Source organism: Gekko japonicus, unplaced genomic scaffold (genome assembly GCF_001447785.1).
Source record: "Gekko japonicus isolate JY-2015 unplaced genomic scaffold, Gekko_japonicus_V1.1 scaffold764, whole genome shotgun sequence".
Taxonomy (NCBI): Eukaryota; Metazoa; Chordata; class Lepidosauria; order Squamata; family Gekkonidae; genus Gekko; species Gekko japonicus.
In genome coordinates this window covers 118006-145591 of record NW_015165853.1, presented here as the reverse complement: position 1 = coordinate 145591, position 27586 = coordinate 118006, and the positions used below count along the sequence as shown (strand labels likewise).

General features: G+C 43.3%; 1 protein-coding gene across 1 annotated transcript in view; it reads left to right on the top strand.

The window, feature by feature from the left end:
* CA10 (carbonic anhydrase X) overlaps positions 1 to 21290 on the top strand; it is a 567105-nt gene extending 545815 nt beyond the window's left edge. The window contains exons 6-9 of the mRNA XM_015411124.1: positions 2683 to 2755; positions 15767 to 15921; positions 18245 to 18419; positions 20544 to 21290. Coding sequence (XP_015266610.1) covers positions 2683 to 2755; positions 15767 to 15921; positions 18245 to 18419; positions 20544 to 20566 — 426 coding nt within the window. The 3' untranslated portion in view covers positions 20567 to 21290. The remainder of the gene's footprint in view (positions 1 to 2682; positions 2756 to 15766; positions 15922 to 18244; positions 18420 to 20543) is intronic.
* Positions 21291 to 27586: the final 6296 nt, after the last annotated feature.

Sequence of the window (27586 nt, the reverse complement as noted above, 5' to 3'; positions counted from 1 at the left end):
AAGAGAGAGAGAGTAGAGCATTGTCAGAGGATGGCGGAGCAAATGTATTTCGATGGCTTTCAGACTTCCCACAGTACAGGACACAATTTTGTACTGAATCATTCCTGGAACCTACAGCGTGGCTATCTCATTGAATTCCAAGCCCAAATGACAAAATGTCAAGGGCTGATTAACTCCTATATAAAATTCTTAGTCAGGCTTTACTCCACAACCCTCCCAGCTAAGTTCCTGTGAGTCATGACTGCAAAATGAACACCAGAACCAAGTGTCAATAAAAATAGAGGTCGAGACCTGAGGAGAATATAGTTCAAAGAGTAGCAGAAGAGAGAAGCAGTTGTGTAGCCTAGCAAAGAAGAAAGCTGTTTCCATGTCAGAATATTCCATAAAACCTCAAAGCATAGTACTGATTTATGAAAATGTTGAAAACAGACACTGTACCTTTAGGCTATGCTTGCAGCAGTGTTTCCTGGTGACTGGAAGTGGGACAAGGTGGGAGGAGCTCTTTTATGCCCAAGTTTAAACTTGAACACAGCAACCTTGGATGGAGTGAAGGTAGATGCTTTCGCTGTAATGACAGAGTTACAGAACCCACACAGCCTAATTCAGAGGGCTGGTTCTTACCTTTTAAATCCCTAAACACCTTAGGGCCTTTGTATTTGAATGACTGCCTCTTCCCATACTGTGAAACCCTACCTTCAGAGGTGAGATGGGTGATGATTAAGTAGAGACAGGGCATTTTCAGTGGTGGCGCTTCACCTTTGCCCTCCCATTGAGGCTCACCTGGTGGCTATCTTACTGTCTTTTAGGTGTGAAGACAAAACTCTCTCTTTGTGTGTGTCTTTAACCCAGGCTTTCAACTAAAATGTGCTTTTCTTTTTTGCTGTTTATAATCTGTTTCTGGTCTGAGGTCTATTTTATGGATTTTTTTAGGGCCCTCAGTAGTTGTTTTATGCACCTGACTTATTGCAATAGCTATTTTTTAATACTGGTAATGTAAAGGTTCCCTTGCTCGAAAGCCAGTCGAATCTGACTCTAGGGTTGCGGTGCTCATCTCCGTTTCAAAGCCGAAGAGCCAGTGCTGTCCGAAGACGTTTCCGTGGTCATCTGGCCGGGATGACTAAACACCAAGGCGCACGGAACGCTGTTACCTTCCCACCGAAGTAGTACCTATTTATCTACTTGCAATTTATTGCTTTCGAACTGCTAGGTTGGCAGGAGCTGGAACTAGAGATGGGAGCTCACTCCATCATTCGGCACACTCGGGTCTCGAACTGTTGAACTACCGACCTTCCACAGCCTGCAGTTCAGCGTCTTAACCACTTGAGCCACCGCAGCTTGTTTGTGTGATATTATAACAAAATTCAAGCTATGAGCTTTCATGTGCATGCACTAGGGTTGCCAAATTTAAATTACTTACCGGCGGGGTATCCTCTGGCCGGTCCGGGAGCTGCTGGGGGACGCGTGCGCCGCCAGGACGTCACCAGAAGTGACATCACACGCTGGGCGGGGCCACGCCGTTTGAGGGGAAAACAAAGAGTTTTCCCCTCAAATGGCGTGGCTCCGCCCCCAGCGTGCGACGTCACTTCCGGGTGACGCGCATGCGGGGGTGGGGTTTCCCCCGGGCCCCGATTCCGGCGCGCCGGGAATCGGGGCTCCGAAACGGGGGATTCCCCGCCCCCTGGCTGCATTTGGCAGCCCTAGCATGCACGTTTTTTCAAATATTTCAAAATTTTCAAGTATTTGTGAAAAAATGTACAGGAAAGCTCATACCTTGAAAAATCCATTGTTGGTCTTAAAAGTGCCACTGGACTCTAATGTTGTTCTACTGCTTCAGACCAACATGGCTGACCACCAGGATCTCTGACATTATGGTATTGTTTTTACCTTTCAGTCACCTCTCTGGAGAAGCAACATATACATTCTTTATCAATAAAATAATAGCCACAGGGGTGAGGGGTGACCACAAGGAGAAGGAAGGTGACAAAACTGCCTCTCTTATCTTTTCTGTTAACAGATTTGCAGTGATGGAAAACAGGACAGACAAGCCCCCAGCCCACATGGCTATTAGTCCCTGAGTGTTCCACTACTCTGAGAACCAACTTTCCTAGGGTCAGAAAGAACTGTTCAGGGAGGGAAACAAGGAGAAAATATGCAGTGCTGGTACCTTCTGTTTACAGATCACTGGATCCAATCCAATGAGCTGAATCCATTGTTTTGGTAATACTAACAGGTGAGCTTTCTCCGATGCAAGGAACATTCCACTAATGGAATGCTACTTGATTCAAAGAAGGCTCTGCTGATTAGTGAGAAAAAGGAAACAGAATAAGGACCTCTAAAGAAAAAGACGAACAATAATAATATGAAGTATAATCAAATAAATGAAAATAATTTATATTGCGTAATGGCATAAATATCACAGTGATGGATGTGTGTTCTAACTTTAACTGAAAGGTCAGAAGAAATGTTTGACTTATTGGAAGAAGTCATTGATAAAACAGTTCCATTGAGTCTGCAGTAACTATTTAATATTGGTTTTATTATTATTGATATTTTTTTGCCTCTTCTGCTATACGACTTATAACAGGACACCGCTGCACCTGTGTGCAAATCAAATAGCTGTGTTTTTCCAAATAAGAAGCTTACAGTAACTAGTTTTTGATCATGATTTTTTGCCTCTCATAGGTATCTGAATCATCAAATCCATTTCTAAATCGTATGCTTAACAGAGACACCATAACAAGAATAACGTACAAAAGTAAGTTGCTTTTGACTCACTATAGAAAATCTGTATGAGGACAATGGGCAGTAGTTGTACCCCACATTGCAAGATATACTTAATAAAAGAGCTGTTTTAATTGGGACCTGAGAAGTGGCTGTGGGGTCCAAAACACAGGAACACACACGCCTCTCTGACACATTTATCAGTAGTTCTTTTCTAGGATTTGACATGAATTGCAAACAGACAGGTGTAAATTAGACCATGAAATTGAACCCCAGCAGATTATAACCCAGGATTTATTAGCTAGGCACAGAAAACAAATACCTTTACCCAACTTTTTTACATGTCAAAACATTATTTACTACATAACTTAAATGCTTTAAGTGCCTTTAAAACTCAGCCTTATTGCAACCACAATCATAACCCAATGTTAAGAGAAACACATTGAAGCCATAAAAAGAAAATACCCTGCTTAAATGCTTTAAATACAGCCATGCAACGGTCATCTCTAGACTTGATTACTATAATTCGCTCTACGCTAGGCTGCCCTTGAGGCTGATCCAGAAGTTACAGCTTATCCAGAATGCAGTGACCCAGGTCCTTACAGGGACACTGATAACTGCACATATACAACCTGTGCTTTGCCAGCTGCACTGGCTCCAAGTTGAGTACCAGGTCAGGTTCAAGGTTTTCGTCTTGACCTTTAAGGCCCTAAACAATCAGGGACCAAGGTACCTATGGGACTGCCTCTCTTGATATGCCCCCCAGAGAGCATTATGCTCAAGTGACCAACATCTATCGGACGTCCCTGGCCCAAAGAGTGTTTGGGTATCCTCAACCAGAGCCAGGGACTTTTTGGCCTCAACTCCTAAGTGGTGGAACTCTCTGCCAGGGCCCTGTGGGATTTGCTATAATTCTGCAGGGCCTACAAGGCATAGAATTGCAGTTTTTAATCAAATCGGAAGGTGCTATTCATGCTACTGTAGTTGGAATACAGAGTATGAAATAGGTTCAAAACTCAGGAATAGTTCAAACAATAACTGAAGCTATGGTTTTGAAGGCATTATGAAACATGGATCAGGAGAATCCTAGCAATCAAGTGCCGCCTTGGAATTTTAAACTGGGTTTTGAATGACAGCTTCACCATTTCTCTAGTAGCTGCCCCTCCTTCCTACCCCTGCAAAATGTGAAGGCATTGAAACAGCTTTGAATGGAACTATATTAATAATTTCTGAAGAATTATTGCTCTAGTATTCCAGTGTTTATCTGCAGATCTCAAGGGGGTGGGTTGTTTTTAACTCTGACTGCATTTTAAGCTTTCTTCCATGATCATTTAAATATTTTTTTTCTGGGGCTCCTTCATGCCTTCCTCCATTGCTATTAAAGAAAAAAAAGGCTGTCACCAAGATGCTTGAACCCACATTGGGGTATACATTTTGGTAGCTGTAAGTTTTGCCCTCTTGGGTACAAGCAGCTTGAAGGGTATCTCCTTTCAGCATGAGAGTAAGAGTTCCTCTTCGTCCAGCCCCTTCTTTCTCTCCAAAAAGTTGCCCCAGCAGCTACATTTGGAAAATAACAAGACGTGTCATTAAGTTATCATGGAAAATAACAGATGTTTGCCTTTGCACAGATTCTACTCTGGGAGAACCGGGTTTGATTCCCCACTCTTCCATTTGCACCTGGTTGGATGAGCTTGGGCAAGCCGTAGTTCTGATAAGAGCTGTTCTTGAAAAAGAGCAGTTTCTGTCAAGAGCTCTCTCAGCCCCACCTACCTCACAGGGTGTCTGTTGTGGGGAGGGGAAGGGAAAGGAGTTTGTAAGCCGCTCTGAGACACCTTTGGGTAGTGAAGGACGGGGTATAAATCCAATCTCTTCTCTTCTCTTTATTCTCTTTAAGTACCTGTGTCAAATGTCAGATATTTTTGTTGGTTTCAGATGAATGAAGTATTTCATTCAGAAAGGCCATAAGTATGATATTGTTTTAATCATTAACATTGTGTTTGGTTCAAGGGCCTAGTTCATACATTGTAGAGCTGAAACAGAACATTGCAAAAATTTCAAAATACCTGTTTTGATATAGAAATTTGCCCTTGAAATTTGGCATTCAAATTTTAGAATAAAAATTTGCCGCCAGAATTTAATATCCACCATTATTGATTGGTTAAATGATACTGATTATAAAACTTACTAAATTCTGCAACAAGCCACTTATGAGATATGGACAACTGTTGGCTGATGATGTATGTCAGCTGTTATGTCATCATATATTCACTGCAATATTATTTATTTCACTTGCCCTTTCTCTAAGAAGCCCAGGGTAATATACACATAGCACACATCATTAGAACAAACCTGTGGGGCAGGTTAGGCTGAGAGAGAATGACTGATCCAATGAGTTCAATGACTGAGTGATGATTTGAACTCCAGACTTCTCAGTCTGACACACTAATCACTGCATTCATTCTCTGAAATTAATCCTGTGGATTTTAATGTCACTAAGTTGTCATGCTAAGAAATGTCTGTGGGAAACAGTGACATGGGTCAGTGGACAAGTGCTGACTTGTAAAGTGCTTCAATTGACTAACATACTTGACTGCCACAAGTGATACTGGAACAATGTGAGTAGCAACCCCCATTGAGATGCTTCCTAATTAACTTCAGTATCTTCTGAATATTTATTTATTTACGGCATTTATATACAACATTTCCATAAAATTGTGCCCAGTGTAGCTTGTAATTTTTAAAAAATCAAATGCGAAACATAGTATTAAGACCTTAAAATGGTAACTAAAACCTGAGATAAAAGTTCTGTTAAACATTTATTTACTTCATTTATACTGTGCCTTTCTCAGTTATTCTCAGGGTGGATTAACAGGTCTACTAAAAGGCCTTCTGAAATAATTAGAAGTCTTTAATTGACACTGAAAGGCCTGCAGTGAGGAGGATAGATGACAATCCTGGGGAACAGAGTTCCAGAGTCTAGGAGCACCTGCCGAGAAGATATTCCCAGAGGATCCCACCAGGTGTCCCTCAGACCTCCTTGGCAGCAAGCAAATAAATATAGGCAGTCCTTCAGGTACTTTAGGCCCAAAGTGTTCAGGAACTTTCAAAGTAAAACCAGCATTTTGTATTGGGTCCAGAAATGAATTGAAAGCCGAGAATACCTGGTGCAACATTGGCAGCATATGTTCATTGTGGTGAACCCGAATTAGCATGCCTCATTCTTAGCCAGATGAAGTTGGTGAGGCCCTTACTCTCAGTATGGGTGTTCTTAGCTTAATAGTATAATCACTGTCACCACAGCAAGACTCCAGTATTAGAGAGTTGTGGTAAAAACGTGCCTTACTGTCCCTTCTAGGTTAAGTGTACTAATATGAAGTAAGTGTGTTACAAACAATGAGTATGGTCTATGTTCATGATTGGTAGTGGTGGTTATTAAAGTATTAATCAATGTAAGAATTTAAACTAAGAACCAAATAAGACTGGGAAAGGGGATAATAGATACATAGAGGCTGTAAAATGACTGTTGGTATCTTGGGCTTTGTGAAAATGATTATGAAGCTAATAAAATATAAATGTTACAAGAAAAGTTCTCAAGTTCAGAAACTATCCTCAGGCAGAAAAGAGTTAGATAATCTGGTAGTGCTCAGAGCCTATCATTATCTAGAGATATATTTGTAAGGAAGATATAGGCAGGCTTTGTGAGACACAGGAGACATGTAGAGGATACATAGACAGTATCAAATGACTTTGAATATTGTGAGTTATTTATGCATACAGTAAAGGGGCATGACAAAGACATATTTTGGTTGGATGATGGCCTGAGAACAGATGGCAACCAAGGTTGATTCTATAAGCGGATCATTTTAGTAAAGCAAATAGAAATGAGTTCATTATAAAGCGATTATGCCCTCTTCTCTAACAGCCTAGGCTCATAGTGGATACTTGTCCACTCTGGACAAGAATCAACATTACTAGTAGTTAGTGGTGCTTTGTCTTGACTTCCACAAAGTCAAAGCATTAAGAGGCAGAGAAATGGAAACATAATATACTTCATTGGAAGGGAAGAGAGTAGTATGAGCATATCTTGTGTTGAAATGATTCTAAGGAAAGGGCACTTGTGTGATCCATAATGATGTAATTGATTCATTACTGCCCCAGAAAAATGGTATGTCATCCTGACTTAGAGTTCTCGTGGTCTGATAGGCTGAAGAACCACTCGTCCTCCTTCCTTTGCATAAGGGCTGCAGTTTGCCTCAGTGATGGGATAGGTTGTGAACATATACCTCTCTAATGAACTTCATAGGAATTGCCCATTAAGCAGAACACTTTCCAAGTTTCACTTTGCCAATAATAGGCACATTGTCAAAGCTGCTTCTAGAGCTGTAGTTTTGGCCGGTACAAACCTCCACCATTCTTGGCTTGGCTTCTCAGGTGCTTGACTGACTACAGGCTGAACATTCACTATTTAATATCTAAGGACTCGTCTTATAATAAAGCAGATAAAAAGCCAGCAGTACTAAGTTTGTGACCCACTCCTCAATTTCATACTTTCCTTCAACATAAAGCAAAACCACCCCTGGATATTTATAACTCAATAAGGGCACAGGTTTGAAGCAACCTTACCCCTCTGGTCATCTCCTAAACAGAGTTATAAATCATAGACCACTTCTTGAAAAAGCAGATATTATGATTCTATGAAGGGCTAACACAACTTCCTCACAAAGTTGAATCTCAGATAGATGTCAGAAGTCATTCAACTGGACTATCCTAGGGAATCAGTTTCTAGTCAACCCACTTCCTTTGTCCACCCATAGAGAACTGTAGAACAAGAATACTGCCTCACATCCAAGACTGAGAATCAGCATCATAGAAAAGCCATTAGGTTAGCCTTTTTCTTCATGTGATAACTTTCAAAAAGCAGGAAAGATTCAGACATATGATTCTCTTCTGTCTGAAGTGAAAAACCTCTAGAAAATGTGTACCATGTGATACTTCTGAACATGTAGCTTGGCGTTTACTACAAAATGTGTTGGAAAAGGCAGTGTCTAATGTACAAAGAAGAAGAGAAAAAGACCCTGCAGGGGACAGCAAGAAGACAATTAGATAGGATAGTGAGGTCAGCAGCACCTTCTCTCCTTTTAAGTGTCATTCCTTGTCCGTCTACAGATTGCTACTCTTAGGACAATTTCCCCCTTCTCAGAAATGCCACTCAGTCTTATCCTCTCTCTCAGCCCAGAGATGTACTTCAGACCCTATCTCTGTCTCTCTTCTTTCCTATCAAGTATGTTAGTTCCTAAATAAACCTTTATCTACTTTTTAATCAGGTTGTGCACCATTGTTGTATTAATTACTCTGCCAACAAAATGAATGGTAGCTCCACATTGATGTAAGCCAGAGAAGAGTTGTTTTCTTTGTTGGCTTCCATTGCCTAGAAAAGTATGACATAGCCATTACTTTTTAATCAACAGAACACCATCTTATAAATCATCCTTTTCAGAAACATTTGTGTTTGTTGGGAAATTGGTAAAAATAGCTAGATATTCAGAGTTTGCAATGGATCTTTGTTCACTGGAGAGGAGGCATTTTCTTTCTATGTAAAAATCTTTATTTCTAAAGGGAACACAGGAAAATCTACAAAACAACAAATTCTTAAGACTACATGCTTGCAACAACCGACACACATATAATAATGGAGATTCTTCCTTTCTTCTTGACCCCTAGAAGGAAATCACCTGACTGCATTAACCAATGATTGTTAGTAAATAGGCTTCCTTTCCTGGGCTTTCTGCCAGGTCAGTCTAAACAATAGCACACAAGATAAGCAGATGAACCCTATAATGACTTAATTTAGACCTTGCAACACACATATTTCCAACAAGCCAGAGATGAGTTGTTTACTTTGTTGGCTTCCATTGCCTAGAAAAGCATGACATAGCCATTACTTTTTAATCAGCAGAACACGACCTTACAAATAATCCTTTTCAGAAACATTTGTCCCTTCCTGGATATGCAGCTAGAGAGATGGATGGAGAGAGGGAAACATAAATGCTTACATTCTATCAGAGTTCTGAACAAGGCAAAGTTACAAAGGAAATCATACTTATTGCACCCAAGGTACAGAGTTGACCCACCTGGTAATGGAGAGTGTCTGCCTTTCCTTGCCCATATGCAGTCCCCAAAAGACAACCCAGTTTTGCGTCAGTGGGAAATAGAACTATGGTTTGCAGGTATACAGCCTTCCACCAAGCTGACTTGTGAAAAAAATTTCAGGGTTGATAGCCTTGAATAGATTTCTCTTGACCACCATTTTCATCACATTTGTGTCTCCACTGCCTGATTTGTCTCAAAATATGAACGTTTGTCATTGTCTTGTCCTTGTTATCTTTACTCATACTCTACATTTAGCTACATGTTGTGCCCATGCAAATCAGAGCTCAGCATTTTATCAGGTTCAAAACATCATCTAACATCTGCATTGCAATAATACTTGAAAACCACATCACTGATTTCTGAATTACAATATACAGTGCACAGTAATTTTGCACTTAAATACCCATGGATTTATTGGCAGCCCAAATAATACTGGCTATCTGTTACTCTACAGGAAACAAATTGATCAGACAGTGGTTAGAAGCGATGCCAAAACCTAAACAGTACATGATTTCAGTTCAGATTAAACTTGCTGTCTTCATGACTGCATGAATCATGAAGAATGTCGCAAAAGCTGCCAAAACTGGGCCAGAATAGTACTGTGCTACACAGGACTAATATCTTTGCTCAGCCCATCCGATAATCACAGAACAAACTCAGCAGTAGAAAGGTAGGGGGTGAAAGATTTATATGGGCAATCAGTCCAGTTTGTTGGCTGTGATCCTGGGATCACTTGTTGTCACCATTTTCTTTGTGGGTAGTGGCAAATAACAAGCCTATGTTTGGGCTTGTCTTTATCACTCTTGGCATCCAGCTTGCTAATACAAATGTAGCATAGTTGTTAGACTTAAAGATGGATGCTATGCATTCTACCACAATCTAGGCTTTGTCTAATATTATTGCCAATTGCAGGCAATCCACAAGGCCTTTAACGCACAAAAGATGAAAGAGACCAAAAACCAAATCAAGAATGCATGTTAATGATTATTCCTTCGGCAAGCAAAAAAAAGAGGGTATATGACTTGCATGCACAGATCTGATGCTCAATCCCTGCCATCCTCAGTTCAGAATCTCACACAAAACATTCAGGGGAAGAGCCCAGGTACTTTGGAGAGCAGCTGCCAACTGGAAAAGCCCATATGAAGGCAGATTGGAGTCAAGGGCAAGATCCATTCCCTAGTATTGACATGAACAGTTTTGGCTGTCTTGTTTCCAGGATGTGACTTAAAGCTTTAATGGCTGTCCCACATTGATCACTGCTCTCTGTTTATAATAAAATGTGGGCATATGGCAGGGCAGATTAATTAAACATGTGCCAATAAAGCCAAGCATATATTTCCAGTATGTTTTGGTTGCACACATGCTTATAATTTTCAGTCCTCTCTCTCTGGTAGAATAGGGTTCCATATTCACCAAACCAGTCTCACTGAAAAATAACAGGAGGATAGTAGGAGATGCTGGCCTTTTGAATTTGAAACACCTCATTTCAACTGAGCCATTTGATGTTGTGCATCACTCTCTGTGCTTCATAAATTAGGGAAAGGGGGGAGGGAGAGAGAGAGAGAACAGTGGCGAGTCAGAAACTATTCACTGGCTTGAAAATGAAAAATTATTGTGAGCCTCATGTCATTCCCACAAAATTATCATTTATTACCTTACAGATATTTATTACTAATAGAGTTCAGGTGTATACAGTCATTTCTAGGTATTAACATTTTAACACAGTTCTGCTTCAGTAATGCTACAATACTGGTTTTATACTTTCATCTGGAACCAATTTTGGCTTGGAAACCAAATCAGCATCCCAGGCCTCGGGCCAATGTGGGCTGAATATGTAAACAACAGAGATTAAGCCAATCATGTAGAAGAGAGCAAAGTAGGCATCCGCTCTGTCTGTGGGACGAAAGCAGTACCAAATGCCCCACATTTAGCAAGAACATCTCTCATCCATTCTTTCCTCCACCACCTTTCAGTCACAACATGTGCTCACAGACATGAAAATTGCTCCTTGTTCCTGTTTATGGGAAACTGACTTGTAAGATCAAACACTGTCTTATTTTGAGAAAATGAGCAGCAGCATAATGTGGGTCAAGAGTGGTGAGGTGCATGGAAGTAGGATCTGAAATAGGTAGAAAAGGTATCTTTAACTTCCTCTTCCCTTCAGATCACAAAATCCCTCCACACACATAAAACTGCCTTATACTGACTCAAACCAGTGGCCTGTCAAGGTCAGTATTGTCTACTCTGACCGGCAGTGGCTCTTCTTGGTCTCAGGCGGAGACCTTACATGTCACCCACTGTCTGATCACTTTAACTGGAGATTGCAGTTATTTTGGAACATGGGACTCCCCGCATGCAGAACAGATGTTTGTCTGTTAAGCTCTTCCAAGGCAAAAGGAGCATGTACTGGATGGGGCAGCTTTGTAGTTTAGGTGGATTTATACTGAAACAGCAACCCAGCTCAAGCCCTCATCACAGGTTCTAGGCCTCTGTATCCTTTCTGCCTTCTGCACCTTTGCTGCCGTCTCTGTAGTTCACCAAGCTTTTGGGGCCCGCTGTACCCACAAAAGCACCAGGCAGCCACACTTTATCGTGCTCCCCTCTTTATACTGTACTATTCTGTTATTGCTCAACTCTTATGACCCAGCAGGTTTCTGATTCTCATACACCTCACGCCTGTCCTTCAAGCCACTTGCCTTTTTTTGCTCAAAGCTTCCTTTCGGCTGTTGCTCAGGATTTTTTTTTTTTTGGCTTTCTGCTGAGCTTCTCCTGGCTTTCATCTAACATCAAACCTCCCATCCTTCCTCCAGTCTTTGATGATCAGGAGCAGCATAAACTACATGTCCTGAGACATCAATAGGAAGAGAGAGCTCCTTCCACCAGCTGCTGCTGCTGAAGCCCCACCAGCCACACAAAGTGCTGTGCTTGGCATCTGCCTGGAGTTGCCTCGTGGTGAGGCTGGCCCTAGAGAATCAGCGGCTTGCCCTTTGCTACTTTCTTCAAAGGTCACCCAGGACTTAATCCTCAAGCTACTTATTCCAGAAGTGTCTGTAGAGTCAGTGGTTTATGGCATGTGCTTATCTGTCTTGGTGTAAGCCTGGACACACAGTGAAGAAGTGCTGAGCATCTGTAAAAGTTTTCTCTTTCACTAGCTCTCCTTTTGCCCTGGCTGTTATTAGGTGGGTTCCCAGTTCAGGACAGGAAGGAGGCATCCAATGAGGTCCAAAGATTTGTCCTTGAATACATTCAAGAGTATATAATTTTCTTTACATATTATGAGGTAGATATCAGTGTTGTCAGCAGTGTTCCTTCTAAGCTGAGTTAGTGTGAGCTAGCTCACAGTTTTTTAGCCTCTGGCTCACACATTTTTGTCTTAGCACAGGAAGGATGGCTCCAGAGCAAACTGATTTATGCAGTAGCCAAATCCCTTGCTCACAACTTTAATGCCAGTAGCTCACAAAGTAGAATTTTTGCTCACAAGACTCCACAGCTTAGAGGGAACATCGGTTGTCAGTGACCTGCTTTTCTTCGAATCAGTTTCTGCCTTGAGTACACAGTGTTTAGTCCCATTTAGCAGTTTATAACAACAGTCATTCAGTGTATAGAATCACTGAGCTGACCCAGAAATAAAGGTGCTCCAGAGGAACAATCTGAAATGCCTGTGATTGTTACCTTGGCTTGTCATAGGAACTTAGTACTTCTCTGAAAATTAGAATTTAACAACATTTTTCCAGGGCTTTGTTAAACTCGTCTCCATATTATACGAGCAGTCGGCTGCAGTTACCTTGGGGACCTCCATTAGCCTCTAGTGAATTACTTTTTGCCACTGTATAGAGGTAAGCCTGTGTGTATTTGAAACAAATTCAGTTTTGCTGAGCCAGCTCAGATGAGGAGACCCATACTGTGCACTTAATGCTGCCAGGGCCGGCTCGCGAACTAGGAGAACTAGGTGTTCGCCTAGAGCGGGCCAGCCCTTAGGGGCGCCAAACTGCACCCGCCCCCCCACCAAAAGCCCCCCTACCCAGCACAGCCCATTCCTGTGACCTGCCAGCCCGTGGGAGGCTCCACCGGCAGGGGCCGTGAAAGGCGCTGGGCAGCTGGGTGAGGCAGCAGCCGGGCAGAGTGGGTCAGTCGGTGCGGAAATCCTCTGGCCACCGGCAGCAGCACCCAAGTGAGGGGGGGCAATGCACAGGGGGGGCAATGCACAGGGGGCGCCAGAAGGGATCCTCGCGTAGGGTGCAAAATAAGATGGGGCCGGCCCTGAATGCTGCTCCTTCTTTACTGACCCCAAACACCTCTGCACTGACAGGATAGAGCACTGTTGTGCAGTTGAAAGGGGGCCCCTGAGAGCAGTGTCCAAAATGCAGTTCCCAGTGTGGACAGAGCATTGCTTGATTGAAAGAGCTTGATTGAAATCTCTCCTTTGTCACTAATCATGTGAGTGCAGGCAAAACTCTCCCTACATCTCAGTCCTTTCTCTGTAAAATGGGAGTAATACTGCAGTGCCTGATAAAGATGTTGTAACGGAGAGGGTAATGAAGATGGTTAAGCATTTTGCTATATAGATACCAAAAGCATGACAGGTGGCAGTCTGCTCAGATGGCTTTTAAAGGCTCAATCTCTTTCTAATTATAGGCTGAGCACATAACATGTTCACCCTGAAATCCTCTACAGAGGGATGGCTCATTAATTAGCAAGCAAGGAAGGATGTGATAAAAAAAATAAGTGGGAAGCCTAGCCGTTTGCTTAACAGCATATTTTCTCATTGGCTCGAGCATTCTGAGTGAGCTCTCAGTGCCTTCCACACTCCCACTGCGCACACTAAAGGGCATTAGGCTTCGCTGAGCAGCTTTATTATCATACATTAACCTTAACAAGGTAGAACAGTCTTTTTCTGCAGTGCAAGGGTAATTAAATCTAAACACTCTTGGCCTTTCCAGGGTTTGTTCAACAAAAAATTTGTTAACCAACTCTCTTTTCTCCCCACCCCTCATATCGCCCACAATAGTCAGCATTTTCCCAAACACCACTTCTCCCCCCCGACATGTAATGCAGTAAAATACAGTTCTCCTTATTTATTTATTTATTTATTTATTTATTTATTTATTTATTTATCAATCATATTTATAGCCCGCCCACCCCGCAAGCAGGCTCAGGGTGGGTAACAACATTTCAACAGTACAATAAATAGAGTGAAAACCTTAAAACACAGTAGTACACATTAAATTAAATTCAAGTTCTGGCTCAAGAACTGGATCACCTCTGTTGCATATTTGAATTATGGGATGTACTGTACCCACTACAGTCCACAACAGTAATTGAAAGGCTTGTTCATTCAGCTAGTCAAGAGCACTGGCTAAGAGAGCCTGAGCTATGAAATAGAGACAGCTCAGATACCTTTGTCCAAGAGTAGGGTTGCCAGGTCGGATCGACACGGCAGCAGGGGAGGGGGAGGGGCTTTCCGGGAATTGAGGGGGAGCATTCGACATGCGCACAATGTAATGACGTCATCATGTCAGCGATTTCGCAAGGTGACGCTCCAGTATTTTGGGCAAAACTATGGTTACCATAGAGTTTTGCCCAAAATACCAGAGCATTGCTGCATGGTGTCACCAACGTGAAGGGCAGTCTCTGTAGCCAGATTTCCCTCCATGGTGGTGGAGGGGTAATATAAAAAGATCCCTGTCAGTGAGGGTTTGCCCTTGTGGAGTTGGTGTCATTGAAACCACTGAACGTGTTTTGCTTCACTGCTAGTTCTATCAGGAAATTCACGTAAAGATTATCCTCCCTTTGCACAGAAGGTATCTGGACCACTCTGACCCTGAGTTTACCAGGATGCTTCTTATGAGTGTTCATCCTCAGATTACAGCTCTCAGTGCGAGGTTTTTCGCAGCTGCTTGCAAAATATTCCAGGAAATTTTATGTGGCATAATAGAATGTTAACTATAATTATTAATTGGTTTTAACTTGTAATATTGTATATTTTATATATGATATATCTTATATATTTTTAATATTGGACTAATTCCCTGTAATTCATACATAATCCAGCTGTACAGCTGTTATGTGATTTGTGCAGGTCTTTGACCATATCAGTAAATGGCAACGTCACGTTTGGGGACAGGATCCCCCCCCCCCCCCGCTGGCCAGCTGGCCAGCGACAGGGAAGTGGCCCAAAAATCCGGGGATACCCCACCTCACCCCAAACTGAGGAATGACATCCCTATCCAAGACTTCAGCACATGAACACATGAATCTGCCTTCTACTGAGTCAGGCCATTGGTCTGTCAAGGTAGACCACATGCTCTGGATGCGGAAGGTCCCAGGTTCTGTGCCTGGCATATCTAGTCAAACAACTCTCAGAGAGCAAGACTACAAAAGATCCTTCTCCTCCACATGCACTATACAACCACTCTCTATGTCGACCTAGATGGACCAGTGATCTGCCTCAGCATGGCACAGCTTCATATGTCCATATGCCAGTTCCTTTTATTATAATATGAGGTCTTTTAGACACATTCCTGATTTTAACTGAATGTGGATTTTATTGCAAATTGTTTTATTCTGTATCGTGCACTACATTTGAAGGAATTGTAAGTCAGAAAGGTTTTAAATAAAATAAGTGTTTTCCATTTTAAGACCATCTACCAAACTCTGAATACAAAAATGCCTAAACTAGATTTATTGGCTTTCCTGCTAGAGTGAATCAGGGTAACGACTTCTAGGTTTAGGCCTAATTGTTTCTCTTTTTGGATTTGTAAACCATGGCAGGTACCAGAAGTTCATCGGAACCTTTGTATTAGGTCCCCAGGTATCCTAATTAGACTTTATACATTTGTCTTGTGAATCTGCGTGTTGCATTTTGCTAATCATTTTTTCCTCATTTATTCTCTAGATGATGCATATTTACTGCAGGGACTTAATATCGAGGAACTTTACCCCGAAACCTCTAGCTTCATTACATATGATGGGTCAATGACAATTCCACCCTGTTATGAAACAGCAAGTTGGATACTAATGAACAAACCTGTCTACATAACCAGGATGCAGGTAAAAAAAAAAAAAGCATTCTTGAATCTATATGACACATCATCTACTAGAGGAAAGCATTTCAGTCCTTAAAGATTAACATGAGAATAAACTATCAGTGCATTCCTAAACAGAGTTACACCCTTCTAAGCCAATTGACTTCAGTGAGCTCAGGTGAATGTAACTCTGCTTGGGGATTGCACTGTAAGGGCCATAGCCAGAGTTTTTGGCTGGCCATTTCAAATATGTGAACTTCAGCCTCTTTCACCTCTCCAGCTCCTGGCCATGGGTGTTGTTTGTTCCCTTGCCTGTTCTCTCTCCCCTGCCTTTCCTTCATCTTTAATATTCCTTCCTCTTGCCATCTTCTTTTAGGATTCCCAGCCCTCAGGTAGGAGTGGGGGATCCCCCATTTTGCAGGCTCCTGCCCCCCGCCAGCCAACTGGCCAGCGGGGGGAAGCCCCACCCCAACTGCCACGACCTGGCATGACATCCCCAGCCTGATGATGTTACATGGAAGTGACATCATCACGCAGAGGACATCCCACAGCAAGGCTCTGGTATTTTGGGCAAAACTCTGTAGTAACCATAGAGTTTTGCCCAAAATACCAGAGCGTCACCACATGACATCCCCAGTGTGATGATGTCACTTCTGTGTGATGTCATCACATTGGGGACGTCACATACGGGGATGTCACCCCGCCACCTCACTCCCAGAAATCTCCCTCTTACCCTCCCACCAGCGAGAGCGCAGGACCTGGCAACCCTCTCTTCTCTTCCTCCTGAAGCACTCCCTCTCCCAAGCTTACTTTCATAGGTCCCTGCTTCCTGTACCCTTATTTTCGTAGGACCATCCAGCTGTCTTGTGTAGTGTTACAGCAGCTCACCCTGCCCAAGCCTCTGTGACTGCCCAGCCCCTCTGTGACCTGCACACAGGTGAGCCAATCATTGCCAGATGCACTTCAAACTGAGCATATTTGGGGTGACAGGCAGGCAGCTCAGCCAGCAAACTGCCAGAGGTGTTATCACTATGACTGCTGTAGTTGTCTCGAAATCTCTTTCCTCAATAAAATACAGATTTCTGATGTATGGAATGTCTGTCTGACTCAGGGACTCTCAGAAATAAACTTAAATATTTACTCTTTTCCAAAATAACCATGAATAATCTGGACCAGCTTTTGGAGTTTCGGTAAAATGTGTGAAGTTGTCATCCTATGCTATATATTTTGCTAATTTTATAACACAGCACCATGTCTTTTAAAAGTAACATTGAAGGTCACCGTCAGTTCTGCCTACAACTCTCTAGCGGTGTTAGATTGTGAATACAGCACAAAAGTGACTCCTGCTTTTAGAAGCTGTACCATTCAGTTTACACAAGCAAAACTTGGGCCAGTTTCATGTGTGCTACTTAAAGTGCAATCCTAAGCAGAGGTACACCCTCCTAAGACCAATGACTCTGATGTAACACTACTTATGATTGCACTGGAAGTGAACACTGCTAAGCAGGTCTACTCAGAGTCCTTTTCAGGTTTATTCAACAGGGCTTACTCCCAGGAAAATATTCTTTAAAATGTACTGTTAGAGTGCTTTTGAACTTCTTTCCTGCTATGGATGTGAATCTGTTAAAGAAGTACAATTTTAATGGATTTGTATCAGATTCTTTTTTAAATGGATAGCCAAGGTGAATTTTCAGTCCCTTTCAGCCTTCTCTTGAGAACACCTACCATTTGGGAATGGCTTTTACAACATTTTAACCTCTTTTCCCTATATAAATGAAAGAAGCATCAGGTCTGAAAGGTTAGAAAAGTGTACCATTATAGGGGGGGGGTTTAACCCCCTTCAACAGATTCCGCTGTAACAACATGGGTTTATAGAACCTTTTGGAGAAGGGAGGGGATGTTTCAAGCCCACAAAGGAAAAGCATAACTGCAGCAGTGGGATTTTAATGAAATCTTTTCCTCCATATTTGTGGTCTACACAGAATTAGGGCAAAGTAAAAACACCAAAAAAAGTGTGAGCCCCTCTTGAACTGCTCCATAAATTGAGTTTAGATGTGTGATGCATCAAATAGGATTTTACCATCATCCCTAATCTGAATGTTTGAAATTTGCCTACAATATAAAAGCAGCAGAATTCAATTATGCTTGGTGCAGAATTCTTGTTTTATTTATTTATTTTAAGCAAAGGTTACATGGAGCCCTGATTATAAAGAGTCAAACTATTTTTTTCCTAATTGTACATGAAATCCTGAGTTTATGAGTGTAACGTATAGTATGCTCCTACAACAGATTAACACATGCAAATCTTTTGAGTGACGTACACAGGGGTGCATTTATGTTTTCTACAGATGCATTCATTACGACTGCTAAGCCAGAATCAGCCTTCACAGATTTTTCTGAGTATGAGCGACAACTTCAGACCAGTCCAGCCTCTCAACAACCGATGTATTCGAACAAACATCAACTTTAGTTTACAGGGGAAAGATTGCCCAAACAATAGAGTACAGAAACTACAGTATAGAGGTATGCTTCAAACATGATTTCATTTTAAAATAATTATTTTGATAATTTTTTGCAGGCCTTTTTCTCACGTGCTTCTAAACATCTCACAAAATACTATGCACAAGGGGAAACTAATGTGACTAACCACCCAAGTCTGATCTTAGGGTGGATTGACACAAAGGTATTGAATTGAGGGCAAACTTTTTTGAAAAACAGAGTGTCTACACAGCGGAAACAATTACTACTTCGGAAGGAATCTCCGCCACAGATATCCAGACCAGTTCTTCGATCCTGAAGCAGTTGATATGAAAGGGGGCTAAATGCTTAATTCTTGTTGTGTATAACAAAAATCAGAATGGGTTCCAGGCACCTTGGATGGAACTATAAGTGGTCAGATGAGAAAGTAATGCCACTGCATCCAGAGAGCCTGAACCAACCTCCCCTTGAGCAGTCCTACTCAGAATCCTAGTTCTTTTCAACATGGAATAATAGCCAAGACAGTAGATAGGCTGTACTGTGGAATGAGAAGGAGAGAAATGAGTGATCATTCCAGACTCTTCCATCAGCAGTGCTGTACTACCACAATAGGGAGAAGGTAGCGGTTTTGCCCTTTTCTCTCTCCTCATTGTAGCCAAGTGTCCTGTATGGCTCTTACTCCATGTAAGTCCTGCAACCTCAGGAATCAACTTCCTATGGTCTGGGAGTGCTGAGGAAGAGGGTAAAGTGGGGAAGATCCATAATCCTTGTGTGAGCAGATCACCGTATCCAACCAAATTTCTATATTGTTGGTACCCCAAGGAAAAAAATTGCTGAAACAGCAAGGAAAAGACTTCTCCCACTGGCTTTATACTTGCAAAAACAAATATGAAAAATGGGCCCAGGCTAGCTTGATCTCATCAGATCTCGGAAGTTAAGCAGAGTCAGCACTGATCAGTACTTGAATGGGAATCACCATGAAAATCTGGTGTTGATATGTAGATGCAGACAAAGACAAGCCATCTCTGAATGTCTCTTGCCTTGAAAAACCTATCTGGTTGCCATAAGTTGTCTGTGACTTGATGGCTCATTCTACCACCACCCTTCATTGAAAGACGGAGGGCATTTCCCTAAAGCAGAAAGTCCTGCCAAAAATAGTGAATGGGCATAGTTCAAGCAGTAGTAATTTATGACATGCCTGGATAGAGCAAGAAGGCCTGTGGACTTGGCTGTAGCACACAATTTGCCTACTCCTTGCCAGCCATTCTGGTGTTATATTATTTTCTGCTCCAGAGCACAGTAGAAAAGAAACAAAGCACAGAAAGATGGAGTTTGTGTATATATAATCAATTCTGTATAATATTCTGCTTTGATACACAGCCAAGTCCAAGGGATTTTTTATGTCTAAAAGGAATTAATATTGTATCCTAGGGTTGCCAAGTCCTTAATGTGTGCAGAGCGGGGGACTCCAGCGCTGCTCTGGGAGTCCGTGCGTGCGAACCGCTCACGCACCGCAGTTACATCACCCGGAAGTGAGACAACCACGTCGGGCATGCCGGGGGCGGGGCCACAATCATCCGAGGGGAAACCATAGAGTTTTCCCTCGGATGACCGCAGCCCCGCCCCCAACGCGCCCAACGCGACTGCATCACTTCCGGGTGACGTGCTGACGCCGGGCACGTCACGTGCTTTGGGGGTGGGGCTCCCCCCGGGGCCCGATCCACTGGCGGCGGGGAATGGACCTCTCAGGCAGGGGTTTCCCCGCCCCCCGGGGGGACTTGGCAAGCCTATTGTATCCTCCTAATTCTAGTTTTAGAAATATTGTATCCTCCTGATTTTAGTTTTCTTCTCTGTTCTGTCTCCCTTTCCCCATATTTCCGGTAATATGTATTGGATTCATGCAATAGGTTGAATCCCAAAACTCCTTTCCTTTAAGTTCATTTCTATAACTCCCTTCTGCCAAGTCTTCTTCCAACAGAGAAAATCTTTCTCCATAAAAGCAGGCACCAGATCTAGCCCATTCTTAACAAGTGTTTTGGTTTGTTTGCAGTATTAGTCCTAAAGTCTATATTCTAATCTTTTTTTTCCCTGATCTTATGTAGTCATATTGTTGCTTTTCTGTACTAGATGTAATTATGGAAACCCACTTTTTTTCCCGTCCCCTTGCAGTAAACGAATGGCTGCTCAAGTAATTAAGTTGGAAGCAGGAAGAACTCTTAACCTCAGTGGAATGCTACTACTGTGAATTGACATAATACAGAAAGCCCCCAGCCTCATTCAGTCTTCGGTCTTTGTACTTCATAGATGGCACACACGGTCGTGCTCCCCTCTCCCCAAAGAAAAGGATGCCAAGTTGGGAATTCACCTAAATGAAATTTATTCATATGATCAGTCATAACAAAACAAAAAAAAGACACTATCTACTGTTAACATGATTACAATTTTGATACTGTTTTCCTGAAACTACTATAGCTCACCAACGAAAGACTTTTCAGACTTTGTACATATGAAATTCTTCCTCTGTATCCCTCTTCCCCTTCTTCCCCTTCCCATCATCCTCCCATTAAAAAAAAATGGTGGTTCACTACCGCATCCAAGTGGATTTGTGTTCTGTGTGCCGAGTAATCCTTGGAAAGCTCTCATATCACTCTCATTACTGGTTACTGGCAAAGCAGAACTAAATGATTGTAAGGGAAACTTATTTCTGGGTCATGATCCTTCTGTTTATTTACTAATGGACAGATACTGAGATAAGTTCTGTAAATAGATAACCTGAAGAATATAAAGGAAATTGAAATATTTTCCCCTCATCGCATAGCTGTAGTAGGAACTGCCAAGACTGGAATTAATCCATTTTTTTCTGTTTCTTGTTTTACAAAGGTCATACATTGTGTTTGGTTACTGTTATCAATTCAATAAATGTGTTTAACAAATTAATTTACTATACTTGCTTTGGTTTACTTTTTCCTCTTGAAAATAAAAGTCCTGTAGACCTTGGACTACATATTAAACAACCGTCCCTGCCCCTAAGAAAACTTGCATTGTTTCTTTGTGGTGGATTTGCATAAACTAATAGCACTTAGGAATGTAGAAATGAGTGTCAGTTTAATTCCAATGTATACTTTAAGACTGAGGCATCAGAACCTTATCAGGCAGTTCTAAAATATCGTGGACCTTATTCAGACAGCTCAGAGAATGACCCTAATACCCAGGTCAGCAACTAATTTAAAATGAGACATATTTTGAATCAACCAGCAGCTGAACACCCTGCAACTGTGATTCCCTGTGCTGAATTGTTTGGCTAGGGGTGGAGATACACATGGTGTGCCATTCCAATATCCTTTTCACTGATTTTAAAAAATATTTATTTACAGAACGTAGCCTCTGGGGCTGCAATTTCAAGGGAGAGACCAGCATCTGGGGAGGGGCTATTTTCCCGTCATTTCCCCACTGACAATTCCCTTCCCTTTCCCTAACCCTGCAAGCTGTTTGGTGGCCAGATGAAGAAAAATTATCGGCCCACACTTTCTCATTACCTCTTCCTCTCACATGCACCAGTACAGATGAAGAATTCTGCAGTTTATAATCCTGGTTTGCAAGAATAAAGTTATTAGATTGCCATGCAACAGGTGAGATGGAGGGACTGTTCCCTGAGGCACTTAAGGAAGCAGTGGTCTGCCCTCCCCTGAAAAAGCCATCTTTAGATCCGGCCGAATTGGCCAACTACCAGCCGGTTTCTAAATTGCCCTATTTGGCCAAGATGATGGAAAGGGCAGTGGCAGTTCAGCTACAGGGCTTTTTGGATGACGCTTCCATTTTAGATCCCTTCCAGTCCGGCTTTCACCCAGGCCATGGGATGGAGATGGCACTGGTCGCCCTCACGGACGACCTCTGGAGGCACCTGGATTGAGGCAGATCGGTGGTGCTGTTGTTGTTGGCCCTGTCGGCAGCATTCGACATGTTCGACCATCAGCTACTGATCCACCACCACGTCGACGTTGGAATTCAGGGGCTGGCCTTGCAGCAGCTTGCCTCCTTTCTCCAAGGTCAGGGACAAAGGGTGACGCGCAGTGATGGCGAACCTTTTAGAGACCAAGTGCCCAAACTGCAACCCAAAACCCACTTATTTATAGCAAAGTGCCAACACGGCAATTTAACCTGAATACTGAGGTTTTACTTTAGGAAAAAACAACTCATATATTAACATATTTTGTCTTAAAAGAAAAACACAATAACAGAGCTTTCAATGATACAAACAACTTTTTATTGAAAGGTAGAAGTTTGCATTTGGCATGCTTTTGAACAATTAATGTGATTTTTTGCTGTTGTATGCATGCTGATAATTTGTCTAACCTTGGCTCATACTTTGTAAGTTTGAGAGCAATACATGCAGCACTCAGGTCATCTGTTAGTCTGTTTCTGGTGTCAGATTTGATATAATTCAAAGCTGAAAACAGCTGCTCACAAGCATAAGATGATCCAAACAAAGTAAGGAAAGCAATCCTTCTATCTTCTCAAGTGTTTCACACAGGTCATAGAATTTATTTTTCCAGATAGAGCTTTCTTGAAATTCCAATAGTTCCATTTCCACATTTCCTAAATCTAACCAGTGTAAGCAGGAAAGATCAAGTCTACAGACTTAATGGAGGCCATTATTCAGCAGCAGCAGCTTGTCGCACCAGGAAGAGGCCAAGAGGTGGGCTGGTGAAGGAGGTCCCGCCAAGGGGATGTACTAAAAGGAAGGACAGGATCGCCCATTGGAAACAATGGGAAACACTTGAAGGCCCATTGGAAATAATGGGAGCCAGGCATGCCAATTGATTTGCATGGGCTCTATTGAAATACATTACAGTACAACTAGAGTTGCAATAAAAACACAGAATGGATTTTCCATTAGAGTCTCTGGGCCCAAACAGACTACCCTGACCTCGAGTCCTGTGCGCTGGAGGGAGGGAGGGGAGCGGTGGCAGGAAAGCGGCAGAGGCCGGGCTGCCCACCCCCCTTCCCAGGGACGAAGACGACAACACTGATGCTGGCGGAGGACGAGACAGAGGAGGAGGGGAGGGACACTCACTTGCAGGCTTGGAGGAGGCAAGGTGCCAGCCAGGTGGGGCTCGGGGCACAGAGAGGCACTCTCACTCAGGCAGGCTGCTGCTGGTGCTGCTCATCGCGGTCAGCCGCCTCGGAGGAGAAGGGGAGTTGCGGGGCACAGCCGGCTTCTCTTCCCCTGCTGGCTTGACATCTGCCTTGCATGGCCCCCACCCTCCATTTCAACTGCCCAATCAGGGGTCACCTGGGCAGCTGGGCGATGGCGCGCATGCCCACAGAGAGGGCTCTGAGTGCCACCTCTAGCACGCGTACCATAGGTTCGCCAACACAGCGCTAGGGGAACAGCTATCCCAGAGGCACCCACTGGATTGTGGTGTGCCTCAAGGGGCAGTGCTGTCCCCAATGCTTTTTAACATGCGCCCCCTTGCCCAGATTGCCCAGAGGTATGGGTTGGGTTGTCACCAGTATGCGGATGAAACTCAGCTCTATCTGTTGTTGGGCGGTCAGTCCAACTCCAAACCGGAAGATCTGGACCGGGCGTTGCAAGCTGTGGCTGGTTGGCTTAGGCTGAGCCGACTGAAATTGAATCCAATGAAGATGGAGGTCCTGTGCCTGGGTCGGAGTGGGCTGGGGTTAGGGATCCCATTCCTGGTTGCCTCCTTAACTATGGAGGCCTAGGTAGCAGCCACTGCCAAATCTGCCTTTTACCATCTTTGACTGATCAGGCAGTTGGTTCCCTTCCTCGAACACGATGACCTGGCGACAGTGATCCACGCACTGGTCACCTCGAGATTAGACTACTCTACATGGGGCTGCCCTTGTCTCAAATTGGAAGCTACAGCTGGTGCAAAATGCTGCAGCCAGGCTTTTGATAGGGCTCTCTAGATGGGAGCCCGTACAGCCTGTGCTGGAGGCGTTGCACTGGCTGTCAATAGCATACTGGATTCGTTTCAAGGTGCTGGTTCTTACCTTTAAAGACCTACATGGTCAGGGACCTACATACCTGAAGGACCACCTTTCCCTGTATGTCCCCCAGAGAGCACTGCGGTCAGGGGCTCAGAACCGGCTGGCCCTCCCGGATCTTAAGGAGGCTAGACTGTCAACAACCAGGACCAGGGCCTTTTTGGTGGCGGCCCCAACCTGGTGGAATGAGCTCCCAGAGGAGATCAGGGCCCTGTGGGACCTGCTATGGTTCCACAGGGCCTGTAAAATGGAGCTCTTCCACCAGGCTTTTGGGAGCCGCCACCACCGATGAAGAACATCGGATGGTTGAATGGGAGAAGGCCCTGGATTCCGGAAACTGCCACTAACAGCCTAAAGAACAATAAGCACTTGCAAGGACAATCAAAATGAACACTGTGAGCTGAGAACTGTGAATAATGGCTGCTACCGTTTATGGACAACAACGACTACTAGCACTTTATTATGGTTTTAGAATTGTTTTAATCATAATTTTGTCTTAATGTAATCATCTGTTTTTATGTAAGCTGCCCTGAGCCGGCTTTGGCTGGGAGGGTGGGATAGAAGTTCAATAAATAAATAAATAAAAATACACATAAGCCTGAGAACCCCCCAGTTTTGCCCATATAGCAGCTACATGTGGGTTGTCATTACATCTGAATCATGCCTCTCTCAACTCCTTTCCCCAGTTACAAGTGTGAAGAGCAAAGAGTTTTGGCAGAGTTCTCTGTTTAAGCACCTTACCAGATCACTCTAATGTTTCTGTGAATTGAAATCAACAGCTACAAGCACAAGGGAAAAAACTCTGAATGAGCCACAGTCCTGGGAGTGAGCCTGATTGAATACAGTGCAGCATACTTCTGAGTAAGCATGCATAGGACTGAGATGACCGTCACAGGTCCCTGCCACACGGGGAAAAAACGTCGGGCAAAAGTGTGGCTTTTAAAAGCCGCACCAAAATAGGCACGCAGTGGCGGGATCATACAGATCCCGTGAGCCGCCGCGCAATTACTCCCCGGCATGAACAGATGCCGGGGAGACAGCGATGGGAGGCTGCTGAACTGCACACATCTGAGCATGCGCAGTTCGGGCAGGAGTCGGGGATGCGCCGGCCGAAGGATGCGTCGGCGATCCCACGGCCATGCTTGCCGCGGCCGTTCTGGTAAGACCACCTCCGGAGGTGGTTTTTTGTTGATGTGGTTTTCTGCCGAAAGGGCCAGATCAGGGACGGGCGCACAATGTTTCCCAGATGTTGCGGTGGGATCGCGCCCGTTTGATGTATCCCCAATCCGTCCCTCTCCCGGCCCAAAACCTTTCGTGTGACCGGGGCCACAGTTTCTTTTTTCACAGTCGAGAAGAAGATCTCATCACACTTTTTCTTGAGTCTAGTTGGTTCCAGTGGTGGGGGCTTCCATAGCTGCTCCAAGAAGGAGCCGTGACAATGTAAGACTTTACAAAGCCACTGTGTCAGCTATGCTACAACACCTAAATAAAGCTGGTGACCTTCTTGGCTGACTTACTGCCTGACGTGTCACAAGATGATTGGTCACAAGAGGCTAGGAGATGAGAAAGAATATGTAGAGTTTGCCATTTTCTCTTCAAAGCGGGCTAGGCAGTGGCCAATGAGGGAACCAACTAGACTGCAGAGGCTGGGGCTCAGAGAAAGGAGGAAAACAAGAGTGTGCAAAAATCCTTGCTTCTGAGGCCACTGAGAGGGTCAAAAGTAGGTGTGGCTCTGATATGGGACCCCCTATTACATCAACTCCAGAATGTCTCTCTCCCTTTCTAGGCTCAGCACTGCTACAGAGTCACAAGAAATATGAACTAGTAATGGTGATGGAAGATTTATTTCACTTATTTATTCAGAAAATTTCTATGCCTCCTATCCAGGGAACCTGCCCAAGGCAGCTTACAAAAAATGAGAAGGTTCACCAAGGTCAGTGTTGACTACACAGACTGGCAGTGACTCTCCAGGGTCTCACAGCACCTACTACTTAATCCTTTTCAGTGGAGATACCCTGGATTGAACCTGGGACCTTCTGCATGTCAATCAGATGCTCCATGACTAAGCCACAGACCCTGCACAACAACTGTACTTTCTCTGCCCTATATACCAATTATCTGAGAAAACCCTTTAGTTACAAATTTCTATTTCTTTGACTGAATCTGTGAGTAAAACCAGGCTAGCTTATATTTGTATATTTTTTAGGTTTTTCTTTACAAACAGAGCACGATTCGAGCCATTCAAAAGAGTCTCTTCATATTTGAAGTCATTTACTGTTTGATTATTGTCAAGAATTCAATAAATGTGTTTAACAAGTTAATGTTTGACCTTGTAGAATTTTCCACCTAACCCCAATAACATATATGATACACACCTTCAGACATTCTTATGAGGGAAAATCCAATGCACATGGGGAGGGATGTTGTGATAAGCTCTGCTCCCAACCAACACACATTCAGTGGAGTGCCTTACATATGGAGTGCATACAAGTGTACATGCATAAGGTGTTCTCTACTCAGTTGAATTCATAAGGAGAGCCATATATGCCTAGGTTCCATTCAGGTATCCCGATGAACAAGTGTTATTCGGGACAGAGCTTGCTTCTGTGATCCTGCTCCTCTCCCCAACCCTCCATCCCCATACATTGCCCTTGTAACATCTGACAAGGGCTTCTCTCTCAGTCTGATCTACCAGAATTCCTGGAATCAAATTCATGTGTAGCTTTCGATCCCCTACTACAAAAGCATCAAGCTGTCCTTGTTTTGCACACAGGAGAAAAAATATAAAATTGCACAGAACTTGTTTTGACAGCAGTTCCACGAAAATGAGAAGTCTGCTTTGTGAGTAGTCAAAACTCATGCTCCTTTTAAGAAAATACTTAGGATTCAATAGTACAGAAAAGGATTTTTGGTTGAACTAATACTCCTCCACACCAGGCCCTTGATAGATAACTTAAACTAGATACATAGGAAAAAGGACTACCCAACAAGAAACTGAATGTCTGTACATGAACATTCCCACTTGGTCCTGTAGTGCCAATCAAGAGGTTTTTGCAAACTGTTGAAAAGCAAAGATAGTGTGGCAAGGTGATGACATCAGTTCAGACAGCACAAACCCATGCTTGCTCCAATAGTGTTCAAAGGCTGAAGGAAAAGCATTGATGTATGGACCTCAGAGACTCATATGTTCTAAGCAACAG